Source organism: Calidris pugnax, unplaced genomic scaffold (assembly GCF_001431845.1).
Source record: "Calidris pugnax isolate Ruff unplaced genomic scaffold, ASM143184v1 scaffold111, whole genome shotgun sequence".
NCBI classification, from domain to species: Eukaryota; Metazoa; Chordata; class Aves; order Charadriiformes; family Scolopacidae; genus Calidris; species Calidris pugnax.
Window position 1 is genome coordinate 7,519,462 of NW_015090872.1, and position 23,800 is coordinate 7,543,261.

General features: G+C 44.4%; 1 protein-coding gene across 1 annotated transcript in view; it reads right to left on the bottom strand.

Moving 5' to 3' along the window:
* Positions 1-3,061: 3,061 nt before the first annotated feature.
* The window catches only part of LOC106890314 (probable cation-transporting ATPase 13A4), a 41,850-nt gene continuing 21,111 nt past the window's right edge, over positions 3,062-23,800 (bottom strand). The window contains exons 14-31 of the mRNA XM_014946054.1: positions 23,676-23,737; positions 22,819-22,969; positions 21,369-21,455; positions 20,516-20,669; positions 19,906-20,017; positions 17,947-18,071; positions 16,778-16,941; positions 15,577-15,699; positions 14,890-14,969; positions 13,494-13,536; positions 13,133-13,242; positions 12,220-12,316; positions 11,419-11,491; positions 9,914-10,088; positions 8,719-8,933; positions 7,932-8,020; positions 5,782-5,862; positions 3,062-5,282 (exon numbers count right to left, since the gene is read on the bottom strand). Coding sequence (XP_014801540.1) covers positions 5,061-5,282; positions 5,782-5,862; positions 7,932-8,020; positions 8,719-8,933; positions 9,914-10,088; positions 11,419-11,491; positions 12,220-12,316; positions 13,133-13,242; positions 13,494-13,536; positions 14,890-14,969; positions 15,577-15,699; positions 16,778-16,941; positions 17,947-18,071; positions 19,906-20,017; positions 20,516-20,669; positions 21,369-21,455; positions 22,819-22,969; positions 23,676-23,737 — 2,163 coding nt within the window. The 3' untranslated portion in view covers positions 3,062-5,060. The remainder of the gene's footprint in view (positions 5,283-5,781; positions 5,863-7,931; positions 8,021-8,718; positions 8,934-9,913; positions 10,089-11,418; positions 11,492-12,219; positions 12,317-13,132; positions 13,243-13,493; positions 13,537-14,889; positions 14,970-15,576; positions 15,700-16,777; positions 16,942-17,946; positions 18,072-19,905; positions 20,018-20,515; positions 20,670-21,368; positions 21,456-22,818; positions 22,970-23,675; positions 23,738-23,800) is intronic.

The window sequence follows — 23,800 nt, forward strand, 5'->3', positions numbered from 1 at the left end:
TCCCAGGTCTGAAAGCACTTCTTCCAGCAGCTCCCAAGTAGCCTGTAGGTTCAGGAGAAAGCCTGTTATGATCTCCTGGTGTCTTCTGTCTCTCTCCAGCCTCACTCTCTTCTTGGGATAGGATGCTCCTTTACCTGAAGCGATCTGCCATGTGGGCTAGGAGAAAGGCTAGGACAATTAGACAATAAAGTGAGAGGCTTGTTTTCTAACCCTGTCTGCTAATCACCTAGGAAGTACCATAGAGATCTACTAATTAGATTTAAACAAGACATATGGATGGATCTTTCTTCACTCCTTTTTACCTAAACTGACCTATATTGAGTAATCAATGCTATATCAGTGACAGGCACTGTGGTCACCAGCCGTAAGGGACACTGTAAAAACAGGACACTCCTGAGCAGAGACAAATACGCTTTGTATTTCAGACTCACAGGACATTGAGTTACTTTCTTAGAAAAGGAGTCATGTCCCCGTTGCCGATAGCCAACCAGGAAGCAGGTTTACACTCCCTGGCCTGGCTGACGGTGTTTGGATGCTGCCACCCCTTGTACGCATTTGGCAATTAGCCCACAGTCACAGAATCATTACGCAGCACAGCAGGACCCTCCCAGCTCGGAGGCTGTGTCTGCCCACCAACTAGGCTAAGGCTGTAGAGGGGTTAAGCACTGTCTGGGGGAGATGTTAGTGCAGAACGCTCCAGGTCTATTTTTCCAACACAAGGACTTGAGAAGCTATAACCAGACACCTACAATATATGGTAACTGACTTCTCTGTTTCCTTTCCTTGAACTGAGTGGTCTAGGTCCCAGCTATTTGTGCTTTCCTTTCCTGGTTGATCCCTGGCAGTTAGTTTGTCTCTGCAGCCTTCTCTGTAACACTCCTGAAGAGCTGTGCTGTGCTTCGGGTTCCTTAGACCAAAGGTGCTATGTGCATGTAAAGCAGGTATGTCTTGTGAAAAAGGGCGATGGATGTCATCTACCTGGACTTCTGTAAGGCCTTTGACACAGTCCCCCACAACATCCTTCTCTCTAAATTGGATTTGATGGGTGGACTGTTTGGTGGATGAGGAATTGGTTGGATGTTTGCATCCAGAGGGTAGTGGTCAATGGCTCAATGTCCAGATGGAGATCAGTGACACGTGGTGTCCCTTAGGAGTCCATATTGGGACCAGTATTGTTTAACATCTTCATCAACAACATAGACAGAGGGACTGAGTGCACCCTCAGCAAGTTTGCAGATAGATAGCACCAAGCTGAGAGCTGTGGCTGACACACCTGAGGGACGGGATGCCATCCAGAGGGACTTGGATAAGATTGAGAAATGGCCCCGTTTGAACCTCATGAGGTTCAACAAGGTCACATGTAAGGTCCTGCACCTGGGTCAGGGCACTCCCGGTATCAATACTATCAATACTTTACAGGATGACCTTTAAAGGTTCCTTCCAACCCAAACTATTCCATGATTCTGTGATTGTAAAAGGTTCTGGTTTGTTAATAGTGTGTACACCTACAGCTCTGACTGGCAAAGGTCTGCATCTTTCAAATGGAGCTTTGGTCCTCGGGTGGCTGTGTGTCTGCCAAGAAAGCTGAGCCCTAGAGTGCCGATGAGTAGACAAAAACCGTGATGACTGTAGCAAGATAAACAAGTCATAAAAAAATGGGAAGGACAAAAACAAAAGTTATTTTCTTCTTTCATTAACTGGGACATGTGTATTTCAAAAGGAAAATCAAATTTTGAAATGAGCTGTGCAGAGTGGCCGCATGGCTCAGTGGGTTGGCTGCGCTCCAGGGAGCCTGCCCCTTTGATTTAGCTGTAGAAATCTAAGCAGGATGGACAGCGTCTGCTGGCAAAGATCACCGAGGATCTGTCCAACTGGTGTCCACTGCCAGTCACAAAAGGAGAAAGGGAGCCTGGAGCTTCAGTCCTCCGGGGGATTCCTCAGCTGTGTCTGGATAGCTTGGGCTGCAGACAGGGACTGGGGAAGCCACATCCAGGGCTGTTGATCTGTCTCTTGTCCTTATGCAGCCTCGGAATTTGCATAACACTTTTGTGATGTTCCTACAAATCAACTCTTTTCATTATGTGGTGTACGTTGTATTTGTGTTTCTCCACGGCTCTGTCAGCGGTACCGGCTGGGAACACTGTGCAGCAAGTTCAGACACTCAGACAGAACCCAGCACCTACATTACACCTGCCTCCTGTGTGTGCAGCAAGTGAGGATGGGCAGAAGGAGCACGAACAGACCGCGGATGGGACGATGCCTGTCACTGCTTATACCCTCCTCGTTTCCAGAATTTTAAAATTCTGTCAAATTAGAGAGACCCTCAAACTGAAAAATGCAGACGTGAATCCTGAACATGCTTGAAGCTTTTATTTCTGCCTATTCCTCATCCTGACCCTAAATACATTCCCAGTAGAAGTTTGAGGGAACAGCCCAGCAGTGGGATGTGAAGTGGGACCTCTGATATTCCACCAAAGGCGAGGGAGCAGAGCACAGGGGCTTGACGTGTGCCTATGGGCTGGTTTCTGCAGCAAGGATGTGTGTAACACAGGGCTTGCCTCCCGACAGCCACAGTTATAAGCAGTTCAAGGCAGCTGGGACACTGCACAGCTCTGCCCATTGGGCTGTGGCTGACACCACTGAGGGGAGAGGATAAAATATGCCCCAGTATGGCTGGAGACACTGGACTTGCACAGGAAGATGGAACCTGACTGACATCTGAAAGAGCAGCAGCGGTCAAACCCCACCGAGCCTCTGAATTCTGCTCTCTCACGGGTAAGGCTGTATTTCAGCAGCAGATGAGCAGGTCTTTTATCTCGTTGACCCACAGGTTTGCCACGACCTGATACTTTTATAGCATCAATTGTGACATAAACATAACTGACATGTGTGGTCGGCAACGCTGCTGCAGCTGCCGGGTTATCACACACAGCAACGTATTTCTTGTGCGCAGGAGTTCATAAAAAGGACAGTGAGTTTTGTCCCCAAGGGAAATGCTGCTGTATCTCAGACAGCGGGTGGCAGGAACAGCTCCACTGACCTGCTCTTTGGGGTCTCCTTAGGCTGCAAGGAGCGCACACAGCATCTAATCTTCACTTTCCAGTGGACTTTGCTGCAAGCTGGGAACTCCTCCTAACTTTGGAGACACTTTAATGAACAAATGTGAACCACTTCTGGTTTGTGTCAAGTTGCATGGCTTTGTGGCAGGTATTTACTGTTAGGTAGGAAGGTATTTACTCCATTTGCTTATATCAAACTTGGTTAAAATGGGGAAAAAACTGCTTTGAGTCAAATAAATGTTTTATTCAAATTGAAACATTTTTGGTTTTGTTTTTTTCTTTTTAGAAAAATAGTTATTTTTTGATTCAAGCTAAATTCTTTTCGAACACTGTGCTGGTACAGACATGTTAAATTAAAACAATCCATAATCTCTTCTGATTTGCTATTTGTTTTCCAGAGTGACTTTTCACTCTAAAAGAGCAAAGGAATCTTTACATGAGTCCCAATCTGCCAGATTCCCTGGGTTTCTGCGGAAAGGCAAAAGCACTTTAGCATTTCCTAGCATTGAAGTGCTCCCAAGGTGCTCCTCAGCCCCACTCAGGAAAAGCAGGGGCAAGCTCCAGCTGTGAAAAACAGTTTGTGCAGCTCAGAGGGGACAATTCCCCTGCACGCCTTATCTAAAGAAGGAAATGTTCCTCTGAAACCTTCCAACTGATACCTTGTTGTTTCACCCAGCTGGGGACAGAGATTGCAAAATAGGGTGAGCAGGAAGTCAGCCCAGCATCAGAGGGCTAAGAGAGTATGTGCTGGTAGAAGCTGCTTTTTTTTGAGTAGGTAAAACCTGCAGAAACATGCAGTGCTGGTGCATTTATGTACGGAAGCAGCAGCACAGCAGAGTGAGTAAAAGTCACCATCAAAGGTGACACGAGTCGATGAATGACATGTGGTGTGTAGCATGTGCAATTATGGTTGGAAACCAGAGCCAAAATCTCAGATGGTTCAACTTAAAAGCATGCCTCAGAATTTAATAAAATTATTCTGAGACCTAATTGGCTCCCTGTCTTTTAATTCAGGGCTTAGGCCCTTGGCAGTAGTAACCCGTTCAGCATCTGCTTCTTTTGCCACTGGGAAACCAGGAGCTGATGCCAGGCAGCAGCCCAGCCATGAAGCAGCCACTCCAGTAGAGCAAGCTCGCACCACAAGGGACAGCACGTCCTTGCAGACTCACAGAATGAGATCATAATTTGCAATTATCGTGTGTTTCATTATACCTTGGATATCCCAAACAAATACCTACCTCAAAAAAGAACTGTTAAACAATGAAATCTTGTTCCTTTATAGGTCAACAGATTTTTTTCACCCAGAAAATGCAAGTACCAGGTGTTTTAAACTGAGAAGAGGGCAAGCAGGTTGCCTGGTAGCGGTGAGCTCGCAACAGAGCTCTGGGTTGTTGCCATCACAGAAGAGCACAATGGCACTAGGAGCGGATGCTTCTAGAAGGCTGTGGCTATTTGCAGCTCCTTCCAGCTCCAGAAATCCAAGTATTACCAGAAGGGGAAAAAACCCTAACAAATACCAGACATCAGGTAGAAGTATCTGACACCCCAGGAGCTACAGGAATCCTAGGACCTGCCTATGTTAAGCCGCCTCTATCAGGAGTAATTTCTACTTGTTTTCTCAAAGGAGATCTCCCCAGAGGAGTGCTGGTGTCTGAATTAGCTACTTCTCATCTGGAGAAGCCCCCACCTTTATGGATTGCATAATGCAGTTCAAAAGAGGGATGCAGCAATGGGGCATTTCAACCATGAATAGTTTGCCAATATTCAGCAAGCTGTTCCATTTACAGCTAGCAAATATTCATACATGGGCAAGGGGACAGGAGAAACACTGTTGTGGCTTTATGCTACTGCAGCCAGCTTTTCTGCTTTCAGTTAATTTAAAAATAACCCTTAGAATGGGGGAGCATGATGGGTTGGTCCTTCCTCTTTTCTTATGTCTCTGAGATAGTCCTTCTACAGCCAACTGCAACTGTCCTGGACATGTGTCCTCTGCAGTTTCCTTCAGAATGCGTCCTCATTGCTGTCAAATGTTGGATTGCTATGGCCTCCCATATTTCCCTCTACTGATATTGTCACAGAATCTGAGAAGAAGGTTTCATTCAGAGGTGGCCAGGCTGAGTCCTGCTCTAACACTCGCTGCAGTCTCTTGTACTGGCTCTTTGAGTGGTACCGGAAGGTCTTTTTCAGCAGCAGCCATAAGGGTCTGTTCTCAATGACAGCTTCCTGTAAAAGTAAGAGTAAAAGGAAGATTGTGGAGGACCTGGACAGTTTTCCCTCTTCATCCACAAGAAACACATGGGGCAAGAAGTGGAGACCCAGATCTCCCACCCTGCTCCACTCTTCCACATCCCTTAAATAGCCCTTTACTGACCACTTCTCACATCAGCTCCATCAGCACTTTGTACCAGAAAACTGAGCCCAGCTCCTTCTGACAGTCTTCAGGATCTGAGCAGGAAACACCAAAGACTGCCCAGATTTCTCCAGCCTGGGGCGGGGCCTGATACATTCCACTCACCAAAGGAAAGAAAAGGTGGTTGGGCTTTGCATTCCCCTATATCTGAACACTCAGGTTTTGAGGAAAGAGAGTAAGGGCCAGGTAACAGCAATGGCTCCTGTTTTAATAGATATTCCCAAGCTGGGCTGAGGAGGGAGAAAGAGTGAGGTCTGACCCTTTCGTCTCTCCAATTAGCGCTGACAGGTACATTCAGTGAAGCATGCTCACCTCGACAAGGAAGGACACAGCAAGTGTGACTGCGAGCATTATCACCATGGAGATCCGCCACGTGGTGGGGGTGCAAACAAGCTGGGAAAAAAGCAGGAGAAGCTGTTCAACAACATGTGCACGTACTAGACAGTGGTAGGAGCTTGTATCGTTGAATCGTAGCATCTTTTAGGTAGGAAAAGACCCTTAAGATTGTGGAGTCCAACCGTAAACCTAACACTGCCAACTCCACCACCAAACCATGTCCCTAAGCACCTATCTACCTGTCTCTTAAATACCTTCAGGGATGGGGACTCGGCCATTTCGGTGGGCAGCCAGTTCCAGTGCTTGATAACTCTTTCAATGAAGAAATTTTTCCAATATCCAATCAAAACCTCCCCTGGTGCAACTTGATGCTGTTTCCTCTTGTCCTATCACTTGCTACTTGGCAAAAGAGACCAATCCCCACCTTGCTACAACCTCCTTTCAGGTAGCTGTAGAGAGTGCTAAGGTCTCGTCTGAGCCTCCTTCTCTCCAGACTGTACAACCCCAGCTCCCTCAGATGCTCCTCACAGGACTTGTTCTCTAGTCCCCTCACCAGCTTTGTGCCATCAAAAGCCAGAATCCCACCCTGGCTGTACACTGCTGATGAGCCAATATAGCTGCTTGTCTTAAGGAATTATTGATAAAGATGTGTTTAAGCTTATGCTGCAGCAGAGAAAACTCTACTTAAGAACTGCAACAGGAAATCTAAATGCTTCCTTTCTTTCTAGTATAGGAAATGGTTCAAAGTTTGAGTATTTCAGCTCCAAACCCAGCACTGGGTTTCTGGCTCTTAGCTCAACTTATTCTGGAGATGCAGCTCAGACCCAAAATTTGGATCAGCAGTTTCTCCAGGGCTAGGCTATTACAGAATTTCTTATCACCACTCCCCCCTTTTCTCTTCTCAGCAAATCCAGTGTATTCCCTCTAGACAGCCTGGGAGTTTTGCAGCTCTCCCCAAAGGCATTTTAGCCCCTCACAGCTGCAGTGCTGACAATGTCCTGTGTCACTACAGTCCACCACAGGACTAAGACTTGCTTTGAAGTGCCATCTCGTGGCAGATTCTTTAACTGGGTCTGCCCACTGAGCCGCTGCTCTGGAAACAGTTACACTGTGAGACAGCTTTAGCTAGGCTGCTTGGCCTTCAAAACCCAGGTCCATTCCCCTTCTCTGTGTTTCTCTTTCCATGTTTCATTATTTCCATTTCTAAATCCACTTGCTAACTGTCACGCAAAGATACAGGGCTGGAAGCAGCATCTTGTTCATTATTTGTTATCCAAAGCCAGGACACTTCATCTTTCTGATGAGAAATGTACTAAAAAAACAGCTGTGCATTGCTGTTGTTGTGTTCCTGTGCCTCCTACTACAAGGCAGTGAGAGTGTCACAGGGAAGGAGGTTAACACCTCAGCCTCAACGTACTAATTGCCAGGTCCACTGACAACCCTGTCCTACAGCTGATGTAGATCTTATCCCTCTCTTGCATTTCCTCTAAGATGGATTTGCATAAGGCAACTCCCAGCTTGCATTCTGCCAGACTAAATAAGCCAAGCCTTATTGGTATTTATTAATCAAGGACCAAGACAGCTGTTCTATTGCCATGACAGCCCCACTAGTCTTTCTCTACAACTGTTCTAAACCCAAATGCTGCGTTAGGAAACAGGGCTGTCTGAAATTTAAACAGGGAGCCTGAAAATATTGGGGACTGAGAACTGAGAGATGCTCTGAGTGTGAACTGGCAGATCTTTGCGAGAGGATCTGTGTGCAGAGTAGCGCAGCCTGAGAAACACAAGTGCATGGTGTTTTAGCTTAAATTTGCAGGCTCCTTTCTTCTACTGGCTTCACAACCATCAAGCCACCAACACACCAAGCATGGTAAGCTTAGTGATGTCATGGACAACGCACTGAAACAATCAGACTTACATGTGGAGCTGTCCAGGTGTAAGAATGCACAGATCTTAGTTTGAAGCTACTGTATCTCAGAAGGTTCTTCAATCCCATCATCTGAAATCCATCTCTTTAAATTTGATTTGTTTTTAGAAGTGCCAAGTCTGGGCCTTTTGTTAAAACAATCCCACTTATGATAGGCCTGGCAGTGGGAAGAAAACCCACCCACAGCAACAATACTCACATCCATCTTAGAGTAGAGATCATCAATATCAGCAAACACCAAGAAGAGGCAAATGCCCAGCTGCACTATGAGCACCAGTACGAACACATCTGAAGGGACAAGAACAGGCACATAAAATCACACATTTATGAGCAATCTCAACTGCTTGCCTTTACTACAGAAGATTGTTATAATTTTCTGTGTTGAAGAGTCAAAAAAAATATGCATAAGATAGGAAGGAAGTTTCAGGAGAAAAAAATGAACATAGTAAAATCTCAGCTTTACTCAGTCAAGTGAGTATACGCCTCTGGTTCTGGAACAGAAAACAGGGCCTCAGCAAATATACAAATGTCATTTTATGGTTTCTTCTGAGATGGGCCCAAAAGAATGCTTGTAACATGAGTTCTGTCAAATACCACTCTGTCTCCCCAAAGCATGCTGCTTGAGTGGTATATTTGTGGCTCTTCTAGAGATGGCTCATTCAGGCTGCATTAAGTAACACAATGCTTCTGCCAGCCCACACCACCGTCCTGCTACTCCTTAAAAGTTTTTATCAGACTCCATTGGTCAGGGTTAAGTTTTTAGCTGTACAGAAGCACAATGTGTGGGCTCAGCTCAGGAAGCCACTGACCACAGGATGCCACTGGCACTAAAACTTCTGAAAAGGCAGCCTTTAGTCGTTTAGATATCTAATATTGGGCTCCTGCTTTTTTGGCTGGCATCACTTTGTCAAGTTTTGTTTTTTCCCTAGTGAATTATCTCCTGAGTTGACTTCCTCCCAGATCCCTCCTTCTTTCCCCATACTTACAGTTTGTGTAGATGGGCTGCCTGAAAGGCTTTCCCTTGGAAAACACTAGTGCTACGATGAGGCAGTTGATGGTACTTAGCAGCCACACTGTGGTGTTTTCATAGCTCTTGTAGCCATTGTCTGTTTGCTCAAGGGCTCCATCTCTCATCCCGTGGAGCCCCAGGCTGGAAACAGAGGAATCATTCTCCATGGAGTTGTTCACTGAGAGGCAGGCACTGAAAAAGAGTGTCACACTGGTCAGCAAATTGTCACTGTCCTGGTTATTTCCCCCAGCTTCCACTACTACTATCATGAAACCTCTCTCACAGCCATGATTTGCTCTGGCTATCACAAGGATGTAGGTTATTGCCAACGTCCTTGATCTTACCTGCTGGGCTGAGCTTGGTGAACTTGGTAGCGCTCAAACCTACTTGGATACCCTGGTATCGTCCCTGCAGTCAAGTGCTCCTCTTTGAGCTCAACAAAAGCATTCTCACCACATGCACTGCACTGCACAGCATTCTTGCTGGAGAGCTTAGGGACATGCAGACAACGCTGTTGAATGCATTTGCCCCCTGTGGGGAAGCACAGGGTCTGCCTGCAGCTGCTGTGAGGCCTGCACTTAAGCTGACCAATAGTACCGTGCAATAGACCTGTCCCACCAGGTCTGCCCTGTGTCACCCAGAGTCCCAAGAAAGGGAGTGTCTTGGTTTCAGCTGGGATAGAGTTCATTTCCTTTCTAGTGGTGGTTGTGTTTCAGATGTTGTATGAAAGGAATGTCAAACAATGCATATTGTTTTAGTTGTTGCTAAGCGATGTTTATGCTCTTCAAGGATTGTTTTCCGCTTCCCATAGAAGCTGAGAAGTATAGACAGAACAGAATGCCCAATTGAATATTCTGTACCATAAACATCATGCACAGTATATAAATGGGGCTGGCCCAGGGGGAACAATGTGTGAATGCTGCTCAGGACGGTGCCAATTCACCGGGCAGTGAGAGGGACTTGTGTCATTATTATTATTTATGCTGTTATTATTGGTATTATTATTTTTTTTCTTTTCTGATATTATTCTATTAAACTGTCTTTATCTAACCCACACGTGTTTTTTTCTTTCTCCTCATTTTCTCCCTTTTCTCCCTACCCTTCTTGGGGAGGGAAGGGGGGTTGAGCGAGCAGCTGCATGGTCCTAGCTGCTGGAGACAACACAAACCTACCTGTGTATATTGGTCTTGGAATACCAAGGCTGCTCCTGGACCACCACAAACCCAAAAATCTGCATGCTGAGGCTGAAGAGGATGTTAAGTACAACGGAGAGCAGCAATGGGGGAGAGATGAGCTGGCTAGGAGGCCTGTAGGGAACCAGCTTTGGATAGGCTCCTGTGAAACTCACTGAAACATGCAGAGACATGTTTACTCATGTGTCCAAAGTACAAGCAGTGCTGCTGTATATTACTGACTGTTATCAATAGCCAGCACTTTTACAGTCTATAATGTTCTTTATACTATATAAACTTACTATATGAGGTACAAAATACAGAGTTGTTTTCTTACAAAATCTTATTGGCTACAGAAGAGGTTAATTAATGACATCTGACTGTCATGAGGCATTTCTAGAAAAAAAAATGTTGGATTTTTATTTGGCTACTGTCAGGCCCAAGGATATAAGGATATACTCAAGCTTTTCCGTTCTCTTTCTGGTACTTGGGATTTTCTGTTCCCCATGTTCTGTGCATCCTCCTGGACTAAGCACCTAGTGTCCCTGTTTATTTGAGCTGGTGGACTGCATTAGCTGACCCCACCAGTTTTCCTCTGTTCTTAGATTTAACACGGTTAAATCCTTAGAGTAAAAGAGCTATACAGAAAGCCTTGAAATCTCTCACAGAAGAGGTGCTCCAGCCCTCTGATCACCTTCGTGGCCCTCCTCTGGACTTGCTCCAACAGATGCATGTCCTTATGTTGGGGGGCTCAGAGCTAGACACAGGTGGGGTCCCATAAGGGCAGAATCACCTCCTGCAACCTGCTGGCCACCATTATTTTGATGCCACCCAGGATATGGTTGGCTTTCTGGGCTGTAAATGCACATTGCTGCCTCAGATTACACTTCTTATCAACCAGCACCTCCAAGTCCTTCTCCTTAGGACTGCTCTCAATCCATTCCCCACCCAATCTGTATTTGTGCTTGGGATTGCCCCAACCCACATGCAGGACCTTGCACTTGGCCTTGCTGAACTTCATGAGGTTCGCACGTGCCAACCTCTCAAGCCTGTCCAGGTCCTTCTGGATGGCATCCCTTCCCTCCAGTATGTCAACCACACCACACAGCTTGGTGTCATCGGCAAACTTCCTGAGGGTGCACTCAATCCCACTGTCCATGTCACTGACATGGATTCTTAGGTATCTTATTGATCTGCTTTCCCAAGTCATCAGGAAAAAACCTAAATAGACTTTCCACTCCATTAGGTCTGGTTTTACTTCTTCTAGAGATAACATACCAGTTATCAACAACCTACATGCTAAGTAAATGCACCACTAAGAATTACCCATTTTATTTCAGAGATTTTCTCAAACAAGGCACATCCTCTACTAATCTAAACATCCTGCACTCTGTGTAGTCTCTCTCTTTCCTTCATTTCTGTACAGAGGATTATGCATTTCCAAGGAGGTGGAAAATTTTTGAGATCATTCTCTCATTAATGCATAGGATGACTAAGGGGCTTACTTGTCACACCAATTACAGTAGTAATAGCCAGATCTTGGAACAAAAATTGGTAATTCCCAAAGGAGTTTAGTTGCTGAAAAGAGGAACACAAAGAAAAAAAAATCACAAATCAGACATTTGCCATGGGCTTGTTTATATCATCTTCAGAAAGCTGTATTCTTTTCATGGAGCTAATGCTCTGCTGTTTGCTCTGAAACACTAGTCAGCAGATAAGGGGACCACACAATCCACCACCCTGCCAACAGATTCGTCATCACTCGCCCTGCAGTGAATAGTTTCATTTTGTGCATTGTTCAGACTAGCGCTGCTTCCAGTTCACTCAATGCCATAAAAAAGAAGGCTATTTGCAGAAATGTGCTTTCTCAATGCTGGGTGACTTCTGAATGTGAAGCCCTCCTCTCTGTTTGGGAAGAAGCCATGCAAAAGTGGTTTAAGGCGCTCTAGGGGATTTTGCTTACTGTCAAGCTAATTCATGCTTTAAATGCTAAATTGCAACAGCATATGCTTACACCAGATTCTCCCTTTTCACAGACATATGCCCTCCTCCAAAATACTGTTCAGTATCTCAGCCTTCTTTTTGCCCAGCTTGGATCTTGAGCCCACTGGCTGAAATTAATGGGAAGAAGCTTTCCAATTTTCAGCTGAGGGTACAGGAGGACCATATGATCACACCACAGAAGTCAGCAGCTCAGATAAAGGTAAAGCTCCATACCCTAGGTTTGCCGTGGCTTTTATGCCATGTTTCTCTTACAAAGGAGTAGTAGCTCATCCAGTTCTAGCCAACGTGTTCCCAAGACGTACCCAGTACAGTAGAAGAACACCAAGGTACTGAATGGTGCTGTACAGTGCCATATACTTGAACATGCAGAAGGAAGTGACGAGGGCAGCACGGCCTTCCCTGCATGGAGACATGAATAAAGGACAGTGGTTAGGTGATGGGACTGCTCCGGTCCCCAGTCCACTCAAAACACTGTTGAAAAACAAAGCATGTGTCACAAGTAGAGAAGTCTCTGCCAGTGTCTTGCTGGGAGGCGAAATAAAAAAGTAGCTGGCCTGAATGAAAGTAGAATCTTCACTTGCAGAAATCTTGCTGCAAGCAAAAGGTTTTGATTCCAGTCACCTTGTTCCCAAGACCACAGTTTACCCCAGTGAGTCTTCCTGGTGACATTAACAGTGCAGGTAATGACTCCGTATGACAAAAAACACTCAAAGCCAAGCAGCTGCTCAGTGAGTTCAAACTAACAAGTCCGCTCCTCCTGAAGTAAGCATACAGTATCCAATGAGGATAATTCACTCTCATTATTCATCTGCCAAAGCAAGCAAAATCAGGACCATGGCATAATAGATGCTGACATTTTGCTTGCATAGGGTATCAGAGGCAGGGCCTAACAGTTGTGTATAGGTTGATGCATTTGATTGAGCTTTATGGAGCATTGTTCATTTTGCTCTTTCTTTTGCATTTAAAACACTGCTAATGGCATAAAGCTCAGCTGTAGATGCCCTTCTCCTGTATTTTTGCGTAAATTAATACATCTTAAAGGAGTTTCAGATGGGAACTAGGCAAATGGCAATTTTGTGTCAAAGATAAGTGTCAAAGACACTTATTTTTCTCTAGATATGTATATTCCAGCCTGGTGGGAACACCCAACACTAATATTTGAGAGGAGTGGGAACTGTCTCCTTTATGTAATAGGAAACAAACCCCCATGCTTACCTAATCAGCTCTGGCACACAGGCTATGCTGGGGGTCCGGGATGTGAAAGGTGAAGCCACAGATGCCTCCTGCTCCGACAGCGATATCCCTGCATGTGCCACTTTCAAAGCCTGGAAGTTATATTCTCCTTCAGCACACACAAACCAGGAAGACACAGCAACTGACATGTCAGCCAAGAAATGACCCCTTATTCCAGGATGCGTTCTGTGAACAGCAGCCCCTCTTCACTCCCTGGGTGTGCTCCACCCAAAAAGTTCCTCCACTGGGATGCTTTTGAGGCATTGGGTCCAGAAGAAGAATGGGAATGACAGCATGGGAAAGTCCATATAATTGTAATATATTGTAAAGAATTTTCACTTACCCCACAGTCATTGGCTCCATCTCCACACATGCCCACAAAGTAACTAAAAAAAAAGGGACCTACAGTTCAGTGCTGGGAAAAGTGAGACCTATAAAGAGGAGGGAATCAGAACCTCCTCAACGTGAGTCATATATGAAAGTCACATGAGCTTTTTGTTAATAGCCCTTCTAGAATGTTGAAAGACTGAAATACAAGCCCAGGACTGTGGACTGTGCATGTGCCTTGGCTTTGCACCTCAGATGTGCCTACAGTAAACAGCTTCTGCTGTGACAGACTGAAGAATACATTAGCATGAAGTATTATGTTCACTACAACGGACTCAGTCTCCCACAATCACTGGGTTTAGGGTCAATCATAATAGAGGAAACAGCTAATGGTGACAGCCCTGCTCAGGAAGGAAGGATTGCAGCCACTGGTACCTAAAGTTCACTGGGAACAGACATAAACAGGGACTCTGCTTTAGGGTCCAGCCCTGCCAGAATCTCCTGGAGCAGACAGAGAGTGACAAAGGCAGCTGGAGCAGAGAAAGGAGGAGAACATGGGTTTAACAGGACATCTGGAAACAGTTCCCCACTCTGAGGCTGAAATAACCTTGTGAAATGGTGAGCCCTAAAAGTAAACTCTTATACCTGCAGCACCCAAGTAAAATCAGCACAGCACTTCAGGAGCTGACTAACTTGTGTCTTTTACTGCTGAGGCCTGGATTTCAGTGCGGGGGAAGTTCTCACTGGGAGGCACTGGATGGTGGTCCAGGGAGGCCAGGCAGTGGTTGGGGTGCTCGCAACTGCTCATACCAAGCTGAAAATATCAAACAGCCTAAAGCTTACCCTGCTCTAGGGCAAGTCCAGGGGATAGCTAGTTGAGGTGAGGGTGGGGGTCTTCAAAAGACTTGGGAAACAGTTGAATAACAGGCAACAAGACACCTGGGACTCAGGGATATATATACACCTCTGTGACCGTGAGCAGTGCAGGGCACACCAATCCAGACTACCCTGTCATGTTTTCTAACCCATCACACGGAGCCAGCAACAGCGCAGTAAAAAGACCACTGGCGTCAGAGAAGCTGCAGTGCTGGGAAACATTCTGAAATATCTTGAGTAGACAAGTGCCCCTCCTTCAGGCCCAGAAAGAGAAGTAAGAATGAAGGATGATGTGAACAGATGAAACCCATAATCATGGGAGCGTTAGGTCTTTGACAGGTTGCCAAACTGACATGGACATCAGTGTCTCTTCTTTAACAAGCTTTTGGAATTTAATTGCCAAGGTGTATGTCTGTGGAAGATTCAGTTTTAGGCATTTCTAGGGAACACTATGTTAGACTAGCTCTTATTAGACTTTTTCAAGCCTGGAAATTCATCAAGCACTTCCTTACTCCTAGTGCTCATTATGAACTTACTCCAACTTTTGAAATTCTTCTACAAGGCTGGATTTGTGACCAGGTGACATTCTAGCAAAAACTGTTCCATTCAGCAGGAGCTGTAAGGAGAAAAAAAGAAGTGACTTAAGCACTTGAGGCAAGAATCACAATGATTTTGCTGATAGTCTGGAATAAAACCCACCAAAAATTCACATTTTCAAACAACCGATGCTAGACTTCAAAACAGGAAAGGCTGATGATCAAATATAAAAGCTATTGTTATTAATATTTTGAAAAAATCACAATAAGGACAAGAGGCCTGGTGTATCATTTGAATGAACAGAGACTACAAGGCAGGGATTTATTATAAGAGAATTCATTACACTATCCTTTCCATAAAACAGACAAATCATGCTGAATTACATGCTGTATAATACCATGTTTTCTCCTGTTCTCTAAAACATGAGAGAATCGGTGCAGTGCAAGGGCAAAGCATATGTTTTAAGAAATGTCCTCACACCATGAGGCAGGTCTGCTCCTCCCATGCGTAGAAAAAAATCCAGGGCTTTTCAGATCCTTCCCCATACACTAATATCAGTCATTCATCCAGCCCATGAGTGTTTCAGGGTTAGAACTGGTCCCAAAAGATGTCCTGGTACAGATCTCTTCAGCTAGTCCATTCTACTGAATGGCAAACCTACTCCCATTAAATAGTGCAGATCTTACCTTTGGAAGTAAGTGCCTGAAATGCTGTGCTACAATTTGGTAAGATTTTCCACTCATGGCAAAATGATACTGGCCCGATTCCAATGCCAGCCTGATTTTTCTTTCAGTCTCACCATCATCCTCCTATAAAACAAGACAAAATGAGTGCTGCTCCCAGGCCCTCAAAAGCTACTTGTGCATTTACACAAGCAGGACTACAGAGAAACAAAATGACATACCAGGGGGAGGGCACTTTTCAAGACTCTGGGACACCTAGGTTCAAGGCCAGTTGCCTTTGCCCAGATTTGTAAAGGGATTTAGGCATATAATGTCATTAATTTCAGTGAGAACTGGGTGCTTTGTACATCTGAAAAGCTGGCCCTCAGCATTGCCGCATTTGATAGATTTTATGCAACAGTTCCAGTCTGATAAGCTGCACTGTGAGTGAGAGGGGCTAGAGAGAGCATGCGGGCACCATAGAGAATTAGGACTTTTTGCAGTGAAATACAGTGAAGACACTGCTCAGGTTGAGCTTTGGTAGAAAGGAGCTCCTCAACAGCCCCTGCAGAGACTCCCTGCCATCTTTCTGACTCTAATCCTTCCCAGAGAAGGGTCAGCATCTTCAGACATACTCTTCAAGAAGAGAGTAACTGGTCTTTGGCTCAGTGTCTTTGTGGAGATGCTTGCTTAAATATAATTTCTTAGCATAGCTAGCCTATGTTTCATTCCTATGCAATTCCTATTCCTATTCCTAAATGCAATTTCTCAACAGTTAATCTGTGTTTTAATTATGCAGGAATAGGTAAGTGCTAACTCTCTACCTGCTTGAACGAGGCTGGTTGATTTAGTGCAGTTCCACAGATTTTAAATCAACATCTATACTATCAAATTGACCTTGCAGAGAAAGCAAACAAGCTTTAAAATGGCATCAGATAAGAATGAGGGCTAGAGACAAACCTTTCCTGGGTTTCTGCTGTTCTCAAGCCTCGCTAGGCAGTTAGCAAAAAAATTGTTTGCAAGATATTATGCTAGGAAGGAAGCTCATGGGGAGTACATTTTTATAAAGAACCCTTCTTTTTAAACACTCTTCTAGCACATAACATTCTGACATGCAGACAATGGTGAATGACTGGTGTCTGTAGCATAATCCCACGGCATTATTTAAAGCACTCCATCTTAGTTTGTCTTCCTGCTGCAAAACACCTGCTTCTCATATGCTCACCAGGCTTCTGTAATCTTCAGTTTTGTTTTCTTCTAGTGGTTTCCAGGTTATAGATGCTGACAAAGATCCAGGTACTTGGTTTGCTTCCACAAGAATCACTCTGTTTGATGCAGAAATCATCCCAGCATTTTTGGCAACGGTTACAGCTGTCTGAATGTTGTCACCTAGAAAAATCAAGCCGAGTGTTACCTAAAAATTTCTGCAATGAGGAATTGTTTTTGGAGGAAACATTAGCTTTTTCTTGAATTTCAAGTTTTCAAATATATCTGGAAGAATCAGTAAGATTTCCACGTCTGTGCCTAAGAAATTTTTTGATAAAGATCAAAACTTTGCAGATAAGGTCTGTCTCAACAATTAAACATATTTACATTTGGAACTGATGTATTTTCATTCTGAGCTGGAGATGAAATATTTTCATCTTCAGCTTGAAAATGGGAAAAGTGCTCCTAGACTATGTGTTTTAGACAAAAACCAGTAAGGGATTCACTGCTAAGTTGTTGCTAGTATCACTGATTCTCATCAGTTGCCCTTAGATGGCTCTGGTGTAGGATGTGTGCTGAAAGAGGTGAAGGCCAAGAAGACAAGATCTGTGTGACTCCTGGAAAAATATCTTTGGATCTAGGAAAAACTGGAGCTTATCCTATCCAAATCCAAACCAGCCCTTCAAGAAAAAAATGGGATAAATAGGGACTGGTAGGCATGAGTTAGCAGATGGCATAAAGTTTAGTGATTTGTCCTGGCATCCATGCTCCATCTCTGCTCATTTATGACAACAGGATTTCATGAGGCCCCATAAAGAGGGGATCTTGCATGACATGTTTTTGTGCATGTCATCTGATAACCTTACCAGGGAGAACAAATGTACCCACTAGAAGGCATCAGAGGAACAGGAAGGGTCTGATCTGTGGTGAAAGTGGGACAGATTAAGAGTTAGGTATCTGACACAGCCTGGTGAAGTTGTCAGGGACATGAGCCTGCGTGGTTCAGTTCACTTCATTATTACAACACAGATGCTTCTTGGACTATAATTGTCTGAAGGACACAAATGTTTGTGCCTTCCTACCAGTGGTGGTGACAAAGCAGTGGCAGATTGTTCACTCAAATAGTTGAATAGTTGAATGTCCTGTCTGGGCCAGTGGCCACATAAATAATCCACTGTTTTTAGGTACCTGTGACCATAACACTCCTGATACGGGCAGCACTGAGCTCTTCCAGGACAGGCTTTGTCTCCCTCTTTAATCGATTCTCCATTATCAGCAGACCCAGGAATGTCAGATCAGATTCTACCTCTTCCCTAAGAGTGAAGAACAGACAGACAGATTTTATTCTTCTTTTTGCCTTTGGCCTGTTTTTGCATTGAATTTGCTGATAGCCAGTTATAACTTAACCATCCCATCTAACTCAAAAGAATTAAAATAACTTGTCAGTTTTCAGCAGTCCCAGGCCATCTGTCTTTTGTGGTGCTATTTCAGCACCTGCAGGGCTTACTTCCCACTGGCAGCAAGTGGTGCTGGTTGTGTATGGAGGATCTCCACTGGATTTTTCATCCTTCTATTCTCTTTTTCCCTTGTTCTGAAGAATGAGTTCAGTACATAGCCAGCTTCCAGCTCATCTTTGCTTAACTGCCAAATCAAAAAAGAGCCAATTTCAGCCTACCTGCTCAACATAGGAACATGAAGCCTGATGGGTATGTTGGACTGTTTTCCATTCATGCACCATCCTTAGCCAGCATGAAAAAACACCCTGAATTTCCTGCAGGATTCCCAAACTGTTCTGGTCTGATTTGGAAAGTTCATGCACACTAGTCCTTCTCATTTGAGGACTGTACAACAAAGAAACACACCTTAGTAAATGTATCTGCTACTCTTGAAAGTAGGACCCAAGCAAATAGCATGTGGGAGCTCAATTCTGTTCTCTCTGACTCTTTTCTTTACACCTGTGCTACTGCCTGTTTTACAGCCGAACACATGCAGTTGAGAACAGAATTTGGTGAACAATCCCACCCGACTCACAAACTATTGGTCTCGAGGGAGACAGGTTGACTCTGAAGAGTCTGAAAAAGAGAAGAAAAAGCTTTCAAACACTTATTTTAGGCACTGTAGTAAGAAGGAGGTGATGCCAAACACTTGCATGGCAGTCGGAGTAGCTGAGTCATGTGGTGCCTGAATAGTCATTGCTTTCACAGCAGATCTTGTGTGACCTCCGCTTTTGTTTTTTTCTCCTGGCACTATATACATCACGCATGCTACAACTGCACACACAACTGCAAAATCTGGGCCATATCACACACATTTGCTCTCTAGATTGGACAGGTCTGTTATGACACCTGTCACAAGAATTAAACAAACCGCTTGCACTTTGCCTCCGTGTCATTGGGCCTTGCAGCAACGCAAAAAGCACTGTGAAAGAGCAAGTAAGCCTCATCTGAACTAGGACCTGCAGCTAGTACATAGAGAGGACAGCAGATGCTAAGTAACTGCAAATGTTTCAGAAGTGATGTTACTGGAATATTACAGGCAAATGCTAGAGGGATTTGGGTAAAAGCATATGGATTCATGTGTATGTGTTCTTGTGTGAGGCTTGTGGAAAACTAATACCATGAGCATAGAAGAAGAGTTTGCCGGCTTCTCTAGAAACTAAAGAAAACTAAAGCTAGAAAGCTAAAGGATTGGACCAAGGCAGCAACAGGACTCTGCTGACTTTGACTGGACTAGAGAACAGGCAGTGTGATGGGGGTAATCTGCTGCCTTGCCAAGATAACAAAAAACAAATGATGCCAACAAAAAAGAGAGACTTCTTGTCAGCTGAAAGCCTGGATAAATCTGCAAGAAGATTGGTAGAAGTGATGGACTGAGGGAGGGGCGTACTAGACTTCAGTGTGTACTAGAGTTATACTTCCTATGCTGATCCACTGTTAAGAAATGTATAAGCACAAGGTAGTGAAGTGCCCTCTATGCATTCTCAGACAGACCTATATCCAGGTTTAAATCAGATTCCCTCTGGCCTAAGTCTAACAAAACTCTGTACTGTGGCCCTGCTTTTGGCAGGGGTGTTGTGGTAACAGCACAGTGTGAGGCACCACTAGCCCATGGCTCAATGTGGCTGATAAAGAGCAGTCCATGGCGTACCTTGTTAGATCAGTAGATTGCTTCCCTGCCTGTAGAGATTTACACGCCAGTCCGATGACTCTGAAGCCCTGTGCTGTGTAGAGCAGAAGCTTGCTTTCAAAGTTCGACGGGACTGTGCAAAACAGGAAAAGACAGTTCATCAGGGCATTTGACTGCTTTTTAATAAAAGGAAGCCTTGCAGGAGAGAAGGCTCCTGTCCCATTGGTCAGGTACGCCTGGAGTCTATAGGCCAAGGACATGAAGGAAAGCTGCTGAACTGATCTTTGCTAAACGAGAAAGTGTTGATCTGTCACTTTGCACTTAGTATCCTAAGCTATTCTGCAAAGTCTTACCTTCTTCCAGTGAGTCATGAAGGAGCTGCCCTCTTCTAGCTGCCCTCCCAGGGCTTGGAGAAAAATGAAAACTCTCTTAGCAGTCCTTTGCAGCGAAGGGCTCTATGAGAGCTTAGCCTTAGACTTAGACTTGGAGCACAACAGAGAGACCCCAACTCATGAGGCTGAAGTACAAAGTCTTAGACCCAGAAATCTCATTTGGACCTTCCACTTCCCTGCACCATAAAAAGTCACTTCTATGGATGTGTTTCTAGGAAGCATTTATAAATGTTAGTTACCTGTTTCTGCTCTACATAACATGGCTACCATTTCTGGAGCCCCTTTTGTGAAGACCTGTTGCTCCCCACCAATTTCCTGAGCAATGACAGACATTCTCTGCAAAGCTGAAGAAAACGGAAACTGATGTAAAATGGTAACTCCTTCCACTGGGGCCTAGGAGAAAAGCAAGTGGATTAGATACTGCAGCAAGGATTTTAAACTCAGGCCAAAGGATTTTAGGTTTATCCTTCGGGCCATGATAAGAAGCTAACCATGTATAATAGGCTGATGTGTCACAGTGGGACAGAAAGAACTGGTATATAAAGAAGAGGTGAAATTTGTACAGAAATATTTAGCTTAAGCAGTAGGAAAAGATCACTGACAGTTTTACCAGACTATTAGATATAATTTACTGAAAGGAACTCACCAGTCCTGTTTCTTTAACAAAAGTCTGCTAGGTCCTACACTGGTCTTGCAAAGGGAAAATGGATGTCTGTAAGTGCCCCCGTGGTGTATGTCACCAGTAATGCTCTGACTTCAGCTACCAGACTCCACTGCAGTCCCAAGTGCTTTTAGAGATCTTCACCACTCAGCTGAGTTTGGATTGAGTCTCAAGTCACTAGGACAGGCAAATTCTTGAGCTGGACAAGCTGTCATCCAGCATCCCCCTGCTTCTGGTGTGAGCAGCAAGCTCCCCTAGGCATATCTTTTTTAATCAGAGAGAGCAAGGCAATATCTCTGGAGGCAGTACAAGAAAGACAAAGTGTGGGGAGCTGTCTTAGACTAGGACAATCAAAATTTTCTCTACTGAAAGGTAACTCTTACACTGACAGTTTAACTTGATCATGAATGTGAATCTTGCAAATAACTTACACTGCTGGCTTTAGGCCCAGGTCTAACAACTGTGGCATATGTAGGTCCTTGACCTTCAGTGTGGTGTCCACTGGAATCATCTATCACCTGTGTATTGAAAGACAAAAATCTTTCAGATCACAGCACCAGCAGAGCTAAAAGGAACCTCAAGGAATCATTTAGAGCTTTTCCCTCCCTCAAATTAAGGTATCTCATTCTTTCCTGAGGGGGAATCTGTCTTATCTCATGCTAAAACACTCCAGTAATGGCAAACCCACTGTTTCCCTTGGCAATCAAATCCAGAGCTTCACCACCTTCACCAAGATACTTCTGTACTCTTGCACAGCAAATAGATTATGGCCTCTCACTGACAATGAATTCTTTATTCATTACAACCCACCTAAATATGCAAAAACCTTTAGATATAACATAGACCCAATTGGAAAATAATTAATAAGAGTTTGTATTGATGTAGAAAGCATCATCCTCTGCTCTTGAAGTACTTCACAAATCAGCTGGGTTTTTTAATCATCACAACATGACTGTGAGGAACAAAAATATTTTATGGTGTCAAAGAGTACACGATTATTCATGTTTCACAGGAATTATTTAACAGGATTATTCCTGTTTAATTTATAACTTTGACAGGTGTCTGCCTAAGGCTGAGATGGCAAAGTGATGCTCCTGGGGAAAAACACCCTCTAACTCCTGTATTACTGGATAGTTTATTCCTTGAAACTCCTCTGTTTTTTACATATTTTGCAGATACAAACCAGACAGATGTTGTCACACACGTAACCAGCTAATCCTGCCCTGAATCTCTTATCTTGCATCAGCAATGGCTTGTGGCTCTACCTTCCACCAGGTAATTATGGGCTGCTTTCCTCTTATCTATCTCAGACTTGCAGTCTTTTAGTTTTCATAAATGCTCATTCTCCTTCCCCTCCACCCCACCTCCCCACAACTGATCAGAGAGTAAATAGCTGCACTGATGGCTGCTGGTGGGTAACAGGACAGAGACTGAAAGCAGTGCAGGATTTCAAATCTGAAGATGGTAGAAATACCTCCATGTTGACAGAGGTCTAACAGAGTTCAAAATCTTGCATCTAGTTCAAAGCTCACATTAGTCTGTTACATGCTCTGTAAAGGCAGTCTTAATCTGCATATAAGTCACGTTTGGGAATTCCTGTTATCTGGCAGCAGCCACAGTCAGAGTTGAGACCCCAGTGGGGTTTGCACAATATCCACTACTTCCAGTTACATGAGCTATGTACTCCAAGTACCTCTAGGTGAAAGCTCTAGGCAGAAACAAGGAACATATCTCCAAAATATGGCATCTCTTCTGGGTTTTACCTGTTTTACTTCTTGAGTGGGAAGTGGCTATTTGCATCAGAGGGCTTGGGACACCCCTCCTTTGTGAGAACACCAAAACTCCCCACCACTACTGCACAGCAACAAAACACAGCTTTACCCAGTTAGTGGCCTCAAACATTTTCACATCCAGTGGGTCTCCTTGGATCTTGCCCTGCCAAACAATTAGTGAATGACAAACCGCCATTGCTCTGAACACTGGGCCCCAAGGCAGGCTGTGGTCCGCAGGGAAGTTGTGAATGTCCTGGAAGCTAATGCAAAAGAGAACATAAAAATTACCGTCAGAGAACACCAAACAATATATGACTAGCCAAAAAAAAATCCCAAGCTGGGGGCTGTTGAAATCCTATCCTGTGGTTAGACCACAAGCGTGTTTCTGGGGACTTGTCCTCCCCCGTGAGCTATTTCTCACACAGGTGTTAAAGGCTGGGATACACATGCTCAGAATAGGTGTATTCTGCATAGTTAAGGAGTCTGTTGGGATGGACAGAGGAACAGATTATTATAAAATACCTTCCTTGTGGCTTGTATAAGGACTCTTAAGCTGTGAGGCTGATAAAAAATTGAGCATTTTTGTGCATGCACATTTCTGGAAATGTAAATGAGCAAAAACATGGGTACTGAAGGATGTGAGTGGCAGTCTCATGGGTAACAGCAAGTTCCCATCACAAAGGGTTGGGGACCACTGTAGCTTTGTCTACTGCAGACTACACTGCTTGGGCTGTGCCAAATACTGACAACAGTGGCTGCATCTTTTCATGTGAAGAGGACCCCTGGGATGAGTCAAAAACCTCATTTTTCAGAGGCTATAGAAATAATATTGGAAATCTAAACATGAGGAACTTCAAACTGCTGTTTGACAGTAATTGTCTTTCAGATTTGTTCATATGTCTAGAAGGAGAATCCAGTCACTATCCCACCAAATTTAAATGCCATTGGTGTGTCAAGGAGCCTTACCAGTTCCTTTCAGAGGGCAGCAAGCCCCAAAGATCCAGGCCATCTTCTGTTAAGGTGCCAGTCTAAGTTAAAATGTACATTTAAATTAACTTCCCACATGAGAGCTCCAAGAGGAATAAAAAGCA